Source organism: Myotis davidii, unplaced genomic scaffold (genome assembly GCF_000327345.1).
Source record: "Myotis davidii unplaced genomic scaffold, ASM32734v1 scaffold125, whole genome shotgun sequence".
Classification (NCBI taxonomy): Eukaryota; Metazoa; Chordata; class Mammalia; order Chiroptera; family Vespertilionidae; genus Myotis; species Myotis davidii.
In genome coordinates this window covers 2,213,430-2,225,476 of record NW_006299390.1, presented here as the reverse complement: position 1 = coordinate 2,225,476, position 12,047 = coordinate 2,213,430, and the positions used below count along the sequence as shown (strand labels likewise).

Genomic DNA, 12,047 nt, shown 5'->3' with positions numbered 1-12,047 from the left:
GGAGCATTTAACTCCACAGAGGCCAGCTTTTCTGTGGCCAAAGGGTTACACAAACTCCTCCACCTCTGAACTCAGTTCTAGGCCCACTTATTTCTAGCTCAGCCTCCCAAGGACCAGCGGGGGATAAAAGCTTGCGTCTTTTTCTCAGTTTTCTCAGGCAGGAGACGCAGTGCACACCTGACTGTTCCTGAGAAAAATGGCAAGATGGCACTGGGCTTCCTCTTCCATGGGAGGCTGAGCTGGTCCTTGGACAGTGCCCTGGGAGCATGTGACTGTCCTTGGCACATATGGACTGGTCCTCAGGCGAGTACCGTTCCAGAGGCAGCTCCCGCCTTTGGCCTATAAAGAGCCGGCCTTCACACGGCCGGTGTGGCTCAGTGGTTGAGCATCAACCTATGAACTGGAGGTCATGGTTCAATTCCCAGTCAGGGCACATGCCTGGGTTGTGGGCTCAATCCCCAGCGAGGGGCATGCAGGAGGCAGCTGATTCTCATCATTGATGTTTCTATCTCTTTCTCCCTCTCCCTTCCTTTCTGAAATAAATTAAAAAAATATATATGTAAGAAAAGAGCTGACCTTCTACATTAATTCAGCTTTGCATAAAGACATCTGCCTTACACCTGCAGTCTTTTTGTTTAATTTAATACTTCTGCGGTAAATTCTGGCCTTACACTTATCAGAAACAATGAAACAGAACCTCAATTGCACATGTTTACCTTGAATTTCTCAATCTCACACCACGCCCCTTCCAATCTCCTCAGAGAATCAACACAGATTCCAAAGGCTTTTCCCCAACATGCGGAAATCACCGATGGTCACCCTGGACAAAGCCTTTTCTTAATGGCCTGGTGACAAGCCCCTAGGCACCACCTAGACCAGGGGTGGGCAAACTTTTTGACTCGAGGGCCACAATGGGTTCTTAAACTGGACCGGAGGGCCGGAACAAAAGCATGGATGGAGTGTTTGTGTGAACTAATACATGTTAACACTGCTGCTGGTGAAGGAGCGGAAGGGAGAGAGCAAGAGAACCCTCCGCTCTTTCGGCTCCGCGGGCCGGATAGAACAGCCGAACGGGCCGGATGCCCGCGGGCCGTAGTTTGCCCACGGCTGACCTAGACCCAAGGCAGCCGTTTTGGATTTCATCAGCTTTTTGGATTTCCTTCCTGATGGACCCTCGCTCGGGGAGGCTTGTCTGCTCCTCTCACCCTGGTGGTGACTGGTTCACAGTGTTTACTGAACATGTCCTATGGTCCGGCAGACCAAACAGTCAACAAAGCGATATTTACTCAACACAGAGGCCGAAACCGGTTTGGCTCAGTGGATAGAGCGTCGGCCTGCGGACTGAAAGGTCTCAGGTTCGATTCCGGTCAAGGGCATGTACCTGGGTTGCGGGCACATCCCCAGTGGGAGATGTGCAGGAGGCAGCTGATCGATGTTCCTCTCTCATCGATGTTTCTAGCTCTCTATCTCTCTCCCTTCCTCTCTGTAAAAAATCAATAAAATATAAAAAAAAGAAAAACTTAAATAAAACAAAAAACAAACAAACAAAAAAACACAGAGGCACTCCACTAACACATTAGGGGCCTGGGGGTTAAGAGCCCAGACTCCAGAGCTGCACTGCCTGGTTTAAATCCCAGCCCGACTATTTACTTGCTGTGTGACTTCGGGCACATTGCTGAACCTTCCCGTGCCTTGGTTTACTCATCTATAAAAGGGCAGTAATAAAGGTAATGGCTGCGTGTTAAATATATCTGAAGTACTTGGAGCAGAGCCCAGCTCCTAAGTCAGTGGTTCTCAACCTGTGGGTCGCGACCCCTTTGGTGGTTGAACGATCCTTTCACAGGGGTCGCCTAAGACCATCCTGCATATCAGATATTTACATGATGACCCATAACAGTAGCAACATGACAGTTATGAAGTAGCAACGAAAATAATTTTATGGTTGGGTCACAGCATGAGGAACTGTATTAAAGGGCCAGAAGGTTGAGAACCACTGTCCTAAGTGTTAGCTGCTAGGATTTTATCTAAAATGGGTGATAGTATAGCCTGGCCACTCAGGGTGTGGCCTGCAAACCAGTGGCCTGTTAGAAATGTAGACTCTTAGCGCCCCCTCCGCCCCTGCCCCCCAACCCACCTGCTGACTCAGAACCTGCAACCCCCAGGGAATTCCCGTGCACATTTAATCTTCGGAAGTCCTGGCTGTGCCCTCCATCCGCACCTGGAGGTGGCACTGACCCACGGGTGAGCCTCAGCTTAGGGCCCTGCGGCTGCTGGCCCCCTCCCCCTGCAGCCCTGGCACTGAGGAGCCAGAAGGCAGCAAGCACATCTGCGGCAGCTGCACTCGTGTGCGAGGGGCCGGGCTCCAGTGAGGCGACCTATGTCCTCCCCTCTCTCTCCTTGGCCTCGGTGGCAGCTTGTCTGGCGCTTGGGACCCAAACTTGCTGCTTCTCCAGTGTTTACTTGTGATTTGTGAATCCCCCTCAGGATGCTCTCTTCGTGAGGTTTTAACAAATCTCATATAAAGACGACACAAAGCAATAAAACATCTTTTTAACAACTGCTTCTCGTCTCTCCTGAGTCCTTGTCCCCAGATGGGGCTGGGCTCAGGGTCCGGCCCACTCCATTCTGCGGCTGTGAACCTGGGGCTGCGCCGCAGTCTGTGTGCTGCCCTGGCGGGTGCAAGGCCTGGGGCAGGCCTGCGAGCGGCCCCCCTGGCACTCGCTCTCTCCGCTGAGCCCAGTGGCACCATCTGGCGCGGGTGGGGACTCTCCGAAGTCGTCGCTTCCCCAGCCTGGGAGACAGACTCGACTCGAGGGTGTGAACAGAACACAAGGGAGTGACACACTGACTCTCCCTGGACCACGCCACGTTCCCACAGCTCCCCTCACAACACGCCCCCCTATCTGTACTGTGGCATCGCACAGTTCTGTGCCAGTTGCTGTGAGTTAGTTTCACTTTTGGGAAAAAACAGTTGTATCAGTAAGGGGGTGGGGGGCCGGGGCATCGAGGCAGCCAGGTAAAGTGGGAACAGTCACCTGGGGGCTGGAAGCACGAGCCATCACCTCCAGGTGAGACCCTGGTCACCATTTAACCTGCCTGGCCACAGCTCTTCCTAAGGGGACTCCAACAGATCAGATAAAGCTCCTTTAACAAAATCACCCTCAGAAGCTCCAGATAGAAAATGGAAGCCGAGTGGGGGAACTCAGGGTGTCTCTGTGCCTCAGTCTCCTCCTCTGTAAGGTGGTGATGACAACAGTACCAACCGCACTGGGTAGCTGTGAGGACTAAAGGAGGACATGTTTGCACGGGGCTTAGGGTAGAAAGTATTGGTTAAGTAACCGCTCTCCCAGCAGAGAGGGGCAGTGGCCTCTGGGGAAAACAAGACAGTCACCTGGCTAAGCAGGGGCGCTGCCCGGCTCCCGCTGCCCCTGGGGCTGAGGAGGCAGTGCCAGGAGGCCCCTGGCAGGACGGGTCCCTTACCTGCCGAGAGGAGGTGCTGTTAACGGGGTCGGGCATCGGTGTGAGAAGGCTGGGCGGGTTCTTTTTGTGAACGCTATTCATACCAGGCATTTTAGTGATTTTACAGGCTTTGCTACTAGAACTCGAGTTCTTACGCTTTTTTCCTTCTGATTTGTCAAAAGAGAGGGGCAGAGCAGACACGGCATTGTGTGAGGCCAGAGAGAGGTCGCCCGCGAGGGAGGGCACCGCCAGGGGACAGGCGTCGCTGCCGCCCACGGAGCCCAGGTGTCTCCCTATGTCCGGGGGCCCTCCGGGCAGCGAGGTCCGTCCTGAGGGCTCCAGTTTGGCACTGAGTGGGCTCACCCCGTTGTTGGAGGTGTGCACGGACAGACTGTTATAGGGCGGAGCCGCCGGGTAGGAGTTCAAAGCGGAACTGGCGTTCAGAACACAGTTCTTTTTGTGGGGCCCTGACAGGGGGGACGGGAGGGGTGTCTGCAAGGAGAACGAGGCGGAGGTCGACGACGGCGGCTTCCTCTTTTTGTTACTCGGAGGCTCGTCGTTCCGCACAGACAGGTCTTTGACTTTTGAGGATCTGCTGGTTTTGGTTTTGGATGGCTTGTGGGATGGGGAAGGGATGACGGCTGGTATCGGGGACACGGCGGAAGGGGCCTTGAAGGTTGAGTCCATGATGCTGAGGGTTGCGGCCACATGAGGGAAAGCTGTGGGGTGCGGCATGAGGGCGCTTGGGTCCGGCGAGGTCACGAAAGCTGCGTTGGGGAGCATGGCTGATGTCATGATGTAAGAAGAGGTGAGTCTCGAGCTGATGGGAGCTGAAGGAAGATACACAGCACTGGGGTGGCTGAAGGGCTGTAACACGGATGCCGGAACGGGGGTGGTGATGTGGGCTGCTGGCGAGGGCATGGGGCTATCTGCCGCAGGAGGGATCTTCCTAAACGTGAGAGAAGAGTGTGGAGGCTCGACCACGTGTGAATGTCGGGGCTCCGGAGAAACCCCAGGAGAACCAGACTATGGAAAATGAAGCCTTGAAGGATGGCGACATCTGAAGGATGGCCCCTCCCTGCGGCTCCCCCACTGCAATATCCCGCACCCTACTGACGGTCACTTTTGGGTTTTTGGTCCTTTTTCCTGTGCTTGGCTACTGGATACCGGCTGATTGGGGTGCACAGATAAAAGGTGAATGTGATTTAGAATACACATTTCCCCCGCGGTATTCTTCTCTCCCTCTCTTTTTAGTTCGGTAACGGTGAAGGTGGTTTTTAAGGAGAAGTGGCCACTTCACACTTAGGTCCTTGTGGTAAGAATAGTGAGGACAAGGCTTTGTCACCTGCACACATGGGCCAGAGCAGCCTTTGCCCACTGCCTGTCCCCTGCCTCCCCACCCTGCTCCTGGTTCCACAGGCAGAGTGGGAAACAGCCCTCTCTTCCACAGGCCCACCTCCTCCTGCATGTCCTCTCTGCAGCCTCTGGTTTATTCCATAGAGAGGCCCTTCCACGTTAGCGTGTGGCACCTGGCTCCTGTTGGCCGGGCCATGGGGGCCGCAGGGCAGTGGAGGGTCGGGGCTTGGGAAATGAGGCAGATGTCAACCAGCCCAGCTCCAGGACTGATTTTTTCCCTGCCCACCCCCTTTCCCCCCTAGTCTCAGCTCTCACTCAGAGGAGCTGTAATTGGGGTGGCTGCCCTTCGACAGGACCTCTTGTCCCGGTGTTAGGAAAGGTTGAGTGTACAGGGACCCTCATGTGTCCAGAGAAGGTCGTCAGGAATTTCTAGTTTGCTCTGAACAAATGCAGGGCCGGGGCCCAGGAGAACATGTGGGAGGGGAAGGTCTTCCCGGAGGTTGGGAGTGCCTGGGAGCAACCCCCAGGCCTCTCGTACTCGGGGAGCTAAGGCCGGCCTGGTGGTGGCCACTCCTGGGGCCTCCCGGGAAACCCCATCCTTGGAACTTGTGCTGGAAACAGGTCCCACTTCCAAATCGTGGCCTGGGGACCGGGAGGAGCCCAGGGGCCTTGCGGGCACCAGTTGTTCCCGATTTGCAGGAAAGAATACTGACTCAGGAGCCAGGTGAATATTGCCAAACTGGCTCCTTTCTATTTCCCACCTTGCCCCCGCCCTGTGTCCCCTGGGGATCAATCCCCAGCAGTTAGGAATTCACTCTCCTTCTTCAAAAGCAGCACTTAAAGGCGGGCAGGCCTGGGCCCTGCACCCCAGGAGCTTGGAGCCAGGTGTGAGATGGGGCTTCTCCAGTCCCTTCTCCCCAGGTGGCCACCCTCCCAGCTCTGGCATCAGGGGGCTCTGGAAAGAGGCCCCGCGGAGTAGGATATGCCTCTCCTAGCGCTGCGCTCTCAGGATTCCGTTTCTGCCTGCAGTGAGGTGAAGCCATGGCTTCGGTTTTTAGGGTGGAATCCAGAGGATGAATTCTTGAATATAGATGAACAGAGACCTTGAAAACATCAGACTGAGGAGATCAGAGATAAAGAGAAAAAAGTTGCCATTTTTGTGTGGCCATACTGGTGTTTGAAAATCTACTTTCTCTCAAGCCTAAAGAGGGTAGAAGATCCTGTCAGCACTAAATAAGTGCTCCATTAAGACTTATTGCAATGAACGAATGAGTGAACGAATGGATGGATGGATGGATGGGCGGGTGGACGGGTGAGCAGGGGATTCTCAGTAGCAACGGCACTATGCATGCTGGGCAAGGACTCCCATATAATCAGACTGGGAAGGTCTACACACGCCCTCAGACTGTCGGGCACTGCACAACGCCCTCCCCACAGGGCCAGAGCATCTCTCACGTGTGCGGTGTCAGCACACTTGCCCTTCGGCTCGGCTGCCTCTCTGTGGACTGCAGGCCTCCCGCTCCATCTTCCCTCGCCTCAAGTTTCTTACCAGTTAAAGTCTGGATAGAAGGACATGTAGAGGCTCGGCAGTTACTTGTAATAAAACGTTGTTTACAAGAACCAGCTGGCTCATTGAGAGAGGACCCCAGTCAATGACCTGCACTAGCATCCACTCTGAAGGTCCCCATCTGTCATGTTCCCATCAATTGCATAAATTCATGCTTCCGCTTGTGCGGACAAGCTGAGCGCAAGTCCTTAACCTTGCCTCGCTGACACTCAGGACTGGGATGGGGGCTGTGTTTTGGCCTACTTCCTCTCCCTTTCCTTCTGTCCCATGAATCTTAAGTGGATAGCAGAGGCAGGAGGGGAGGAGGGCAGGGGGTGCAAGGGCAAGGGCCATGAGGCAGCTCACTGTCCCCGGGACCCCCTATCCCTATGCTAAGCAGTTTCTGTGTCTGTCTAGGGGCCGAAGGGCAGTGGGTTTCAGCTTTGCAGGCTGGGCCTGGTTTAGGTCCCGCACACTGGCCTAGGGAAGTCCCGTCAAAAGCCCACAGATGCGAATAAGTTACAGAGCCCGTCCTCCCCTGCCAGCTGGCGTGGAGCTCCAGATGCTGACCTGGCTGAAAGAGAACACTGTGTTGGCGCCTCCTGATGCAGAGTTAAATGCTTGTTAAAGAAAAAAGAGTCTTGGCCGTTCCTTTTCTTCCTAATGTCTTCCACGCCCTCATCGGCTGCCTTCCCTCCAGGTTCGGGCCCGTCTGGGCCTGGGGTTTGGGCAGCGAGGTTGAGGGGGCAGCGGGGTGCTACGCTCTCCAGAGTTGACACCCAGGCAGCCCCAATGTTGCTCAGTGACAGGAGGTTGGTTAGGCAAGTCCTGAAAAGGGGGGAGGGACCTGACGCCCTGTGGCTCGGGTTTCTGTGCCTGAGGAGGAAAGGAATATGGAGCTTGAGCTGACAGGACACCAGGTAGCGAAATACAGATCAACACATTCCTTCCACGTGCCTGGGTTTTACACTTCCACCACACAGCCGAGCAAAGAGCTGCGAGAATCCCAAGGCCGGCTGTCATCACCGTGGGGGAGCAGCCGCAGAAGGACAAATGAACCACTACCCCCGGGCTCATAACCCCGCATGCAGCACCGACCGGTGTTTAGGAGGAACACACCAGGTGTCCAGGGTGCCTTTAAGACACACTGGGCAGTCACTCAAATGGGAAGAAATGATAAGCTTCTCTATGGCCCTTTCCTATTGTACAGGAAGTGTCAACATTTAGTCCTAAATCCACTGTGAGAGCTCACTCCTCCTAGAAGTTCAGGTCTGGAAGCTCTTTGGGCATCACAGCTGCCTGGGAGAGGGGCAGGTTTTGAATTCGGTTCCCATCCCCGCTGCCAGTGCCCTCTTAGTTCTCAGGGATGCCTTCTTGGCCTTTACTGGCTTCCGCTGGGCAGGGCGAGGGGTTCAGAGTTGGCGTTCCTGAACCATCTGGGCTTAGATCTGAGGGAGCTACGCTTCTAACGGATTGTGGTATCTTTTTTTTTTTTTAATATATTTTATTGATTTTTTACAGAGAGGAAGGGAGACAGAGAGTCAGAAACATCGATCAGCTGCCTCCTGCACATCTCCCACTGGGAATGTGCCCGCAACCCAGGTACATGCCCTTGACCGGAATCGAACCCGGGACCCTTCAGTCCGCAGGCCGACGCTCTATCCACTGAGCCAAACCGGTTTTGGCGGATTGTGGTATCTTAAGAGCTCACCTGTGCGGGAGTGGGGGTGGGGATAGGCAGCAGGCTGGTCTTGTGTTATCAAGTGGCCAGAAGGGCAGTTTCGTATGTGCTGTGGTTTGAGAGGGTCTCTAGCCTGTCATTGCTTCACAATAGCATTTTCCTAAGTCAAGAGGATTTCTTCCTTTTTTATGAAACTCCTATGAAAACGTAAATACATCGGGGGGTGTTGGAGAATAAAGGGACATGAGAGACACGGAACGTCAGTTTGGGCTTAGGTTAGCGAGCAGTGTGAGCAGAGGAGAGGAGCGGGGTCTAGGGAGGCGGGAAGGGCCAAAGACAAGCTTAACCACCTTCACAACATCACTCAGGATCTGCCCTGCTGGCCGATGGACATGTTTTTTTTCCATAGGACATTAAGCAATTAGAGATTGGTCCATAACCATTCTGACATTTTTAGTATTGACATTATAGCCTTAATATTACAAACAGAAACATATTCTTAACATCCTTACATGTTCTCACTCACAGCAAAAAAGGCCTTTTGCAACTGTTAAATAAGCTCGTATCTAATACCCTTTTCATTTAGAAGATTACCAACGCAAAGAAGACAAAGCATAACACACATCATACGTGTCTCTGGAACGCTGTCGGCAGGCCCTCAAGAGCTGACCGTTAAGAATTTATCATGAATCCTGATTTCAGAATCATTTTGTTCTGTGAAGAGCCAATTACTGACACTCATTTAGAAAGTTGGGGTTCAGATAGTTGTGGGGCAGCTCTGATCTCACATTGCACAAAAACTGCTCACTTACTTCCACATCTGCGAATTCAAGTGTTTTTCTACCATGGAGTTTAGAGCGAATCGAAAACGATCCCATCTTCTATCAAACACATAGAACCCTCGTCCCATGAGGCGACTCCCGAATGAGCAAAACTGTGAGGGGAAAAACACATTTTAATTTTGATTACAGGTTACTAAGCTAATATAAACCATACAGAGAAAAATAACATTTGCATAAAAACACACAGGGGTACAATTTTACTCAAAATAAGGAAGCAAATAGTACTGGAGCCAAAAATATTTCTATAGTGCTTTAGTTTGAGCTCTAGATTTTCTGCAGAACATCACATTATGACTCAATAGGAACATTTAATTTTCTATGGCACAGAGGGCTACCTTCTCTATATCTGGGACTGAGCCAACATTTTAGGTTGAAAAACCCCAAACCAACAACATTCAGCAACCAGGATTTTTTTTTTAGCACCACCTGCTTATTGAATCATTCATGTTCCCCCCTCCCTCCCTTCCTTCCTTCCTTCCTTCCTTCCTTCCTTCCTTCCTTCCTTTGTCCCTCTTCCTTCCTGCCTTCCTTCCTTCCTTTGTCCCTCCCTCCCTCTTTCTTTCTTTCTCTCTCTCTCTTTCCTTCCTTCCTTCCTTCCTTCCTTCCTTCCTTCCTTCCTTCCTTCCTTCCTTCCTTCCTTTCTTTCTTTCTCTTAAGGTTTTAAAATTGATTTTTAGAGAGGGAAAGAAGAGGAAGAGAGAGAACTATTGATGGGAGAGCAAAACATTGATCAGCTGCCCCCTGCATGCCCCCTACCAGGGATTGGGCCCAGAACCCGGGCACGTGCCTGGACAGGGAATCGAACTAGTAACCTCTTGGTGTGAGGGACAACACCCAACCAACTGAACCCCACCGGCCAGGGTTCATCCATCCTCTTAAGGAACTTGGTGGTTCTTTACTTCTCATCACAGTAATGGAAACACCTCATTCTGATGTTCTTCTGCCAACTGATCACACCTTTCCTATCTGTTGTCAACAGAGTCATTTCACTTCTGACTCGACTATACTTCTCCTTTCCCAGGCCTGACCTCATCTCCTCCCCTGTCAGCACCTGTGGGCTGCCCGGGGGACACATCACTGCCTCCAAGCTTATACTCATGCTGTTCGGACTGCCTGTCTTCTTCCCTCTTCTCTATCAATCCCAATTCTCCCCTCCCTCAGCGCCCTAATCGAGACTCCCATTTCCAGTGGTCTTCATCTGAGTAACTCTGCCTCTATGAACTCCCACCCCACACAGATTGCATACTTTATTGCCTTTCACCTTGGAATCACCACATAGTTTTATGTTACATGTAATGCCTATGTGCCTGACTTGATTATAAATGTATAAAGGCCAGAGGCCCAATTATCTTCTTCAATATGAGGATAGGAGGGATTTGGGCTAAACGATGGATTAGAGAGATAAGGTCCCACACAATGTTTAAATCAAACCATCACACTGAAAACATATGGCTGACATATAGGCAGTTAGATGTTTAATAAACATCATTTTATTATGGTGTTAGGACAACCAGAAATGCAAGAAGTGGCCTCTGAGAAGGTGACATTTGGCTGGTCTAGAGCTCAGACGAGTCTGCAAATGACTCTATAACTCAAATGCGGCTTCTCTCTCTTTCCCCAGGCCTCCCAGCAGCTCCTGGCCTCCGTCCCAGACACAGTGTTGGATTGGCACTCATTCCACAAACCCTTCCTGGAACCTGCCTTTGGAACAGCTCTCAGGAGCAAATGCAAGACCTTCCCTTTGTTTGGTTCCTGCTTATGCTTGGGGGGCTTTTGTATTCAAATATTGCTACCCATCAAATCTGGCACTTCTGACGGAAAACTCTCTCCTGCACTTTCATATGAAGTGCTTATTGACCAAGCAAGAAAACATACAAAGGGGACTCCCCAGCGTGGAAGCTGGTCCCCAGCATCCAGTGGGAGCTCTTCCAGGTCGAGACATCTTTTCTTCCTTCATCCCAGTTGCTAAAGACACACTGAACCAGGGCTCATTACAAAAATGATTTAATATAGCAATTGACCATGAGAGAAAGGACAAAGCAAAGAAACAAATCCATGGCCTTTCCATTAAATCAGCAAAACATTAAGGGCACACAAATCCGCTGTGTGAGGGTCCAGTGATTCGAATCCTCTGTAGCCTGGCAGCTTGTCATTTGGACAAACATCTTTAAAAAAAATTTGCTCTTTTTGATGATCACCAGAACTGTTCATGTTGTTTCTTTTTTATTGAAAATTTTTAAAATGGATTTTTAGAGAGAGATGAAGGGAGAAGAGAGAGAGAGAAACATGGACGTGAGCGTGAAACATCAGTCAGCTACCTCCTACACACCTCCTACTGGGGATCAAGCCGGCAACCTGGACTTGTGCTCTGACTGGGAATTGAACAAGTGACCTTTTGGTGCACGGGACCACATGAGTCACCCGGGGCTGGACAAACATCTTGATGTGCTCCAGGCTCTGGTCTTCTGGTAGAGTCCAGTCTCTCTCTCTCTGCCTTGGGTGGGGGGTGGGGTGTGTGTGGCACCTTTTTGTCTTTGCTGTCTGTATCTCTCATTCCATAGAAATGCAAGGCCAGGTGCCACAGGAACAATATTCCTGTTCGCATATTACGTCTTGGCAGAGCCACAGATCCTCACTGCATTGGCCACTATGGCAGACCCCACAGGTTGCCAATCTCATCAACTGCCATCAGCTCCCACCTCTCCCTGCCTTTTTCTTGCTAACAGAACCACACTTTTGCTCTGATATGTGACATGGAGCAGTGAGCAGGGAAGGAGGGTCTCTTCCCAGAACCTTGGGTTGAATCGTGCTGGCTCCATCCTGTGCCACTGCAATCCCATCCTTCTCTGCTGTCGAGTGGCACAGGGGTGGGCATGTGACCCACTTCAGGCAGATGGCAGGGGAAATCTGGTGGTGGTGGGGTGTTCAGGAAGATTTTCTTCCCAATGAAATGGTATAAAATAGCACCTTAGGAGAAGATTCGCTTTCTATTTGTCCCTTTCCATCCGTGCAAATCTACTGGGTGAGGGTTGGAGCAGACATACTGAGACCAGGTGTGAAAGGGGAAGAGGCTGCACAGAGCACCCCTCCGCTTGGAACCTCCCACCTCTAGACTTCTCGTTATATGGGATAATTAGGCGACCGTAGTGCATGCACTGTATGA

At 51.8% G+C, this 12,047-nt stretch overlaps 1 protein-coding gene across 7 annotated transcripts in view; it reads right to left on the bottom strand.

Moving 5' to 3' along the window:
* The window catches only part of ATXN7L1 (ataxin 7 like 1), a 240,146-nt gene that overhangs the window by 3,771 nt on the left and 224,328 nt on the right, over positions 1-12,047 (bottom strand). For 5 of the 7 annotated variants that reach the window (XM_006774879.2, XM_006774883.2, XM_006774884.2 and 2 more), the window contains 3 exons: positions 8,855-8,976; positions 6,932-7,237; positions 3,481-4,408 (listed from right to left, as the gene is read on the bottom strand). In XM_006774879.2, the coding sequence (XP_006774942.1) occupies positions 3,481-4,408; positions 6,932-7,237; positions 8,855-8,976 (1,356 nt within the window). The remainder of the gene's footprint in view (positions 1-3,480; positions 4,409-6,931; positions 7,238-8,854; positions 8,977-12,047) is intronic. The other 2 variants (XM_006774881.2, XM_006774886.2) reach the window with 1 other exon arrangement.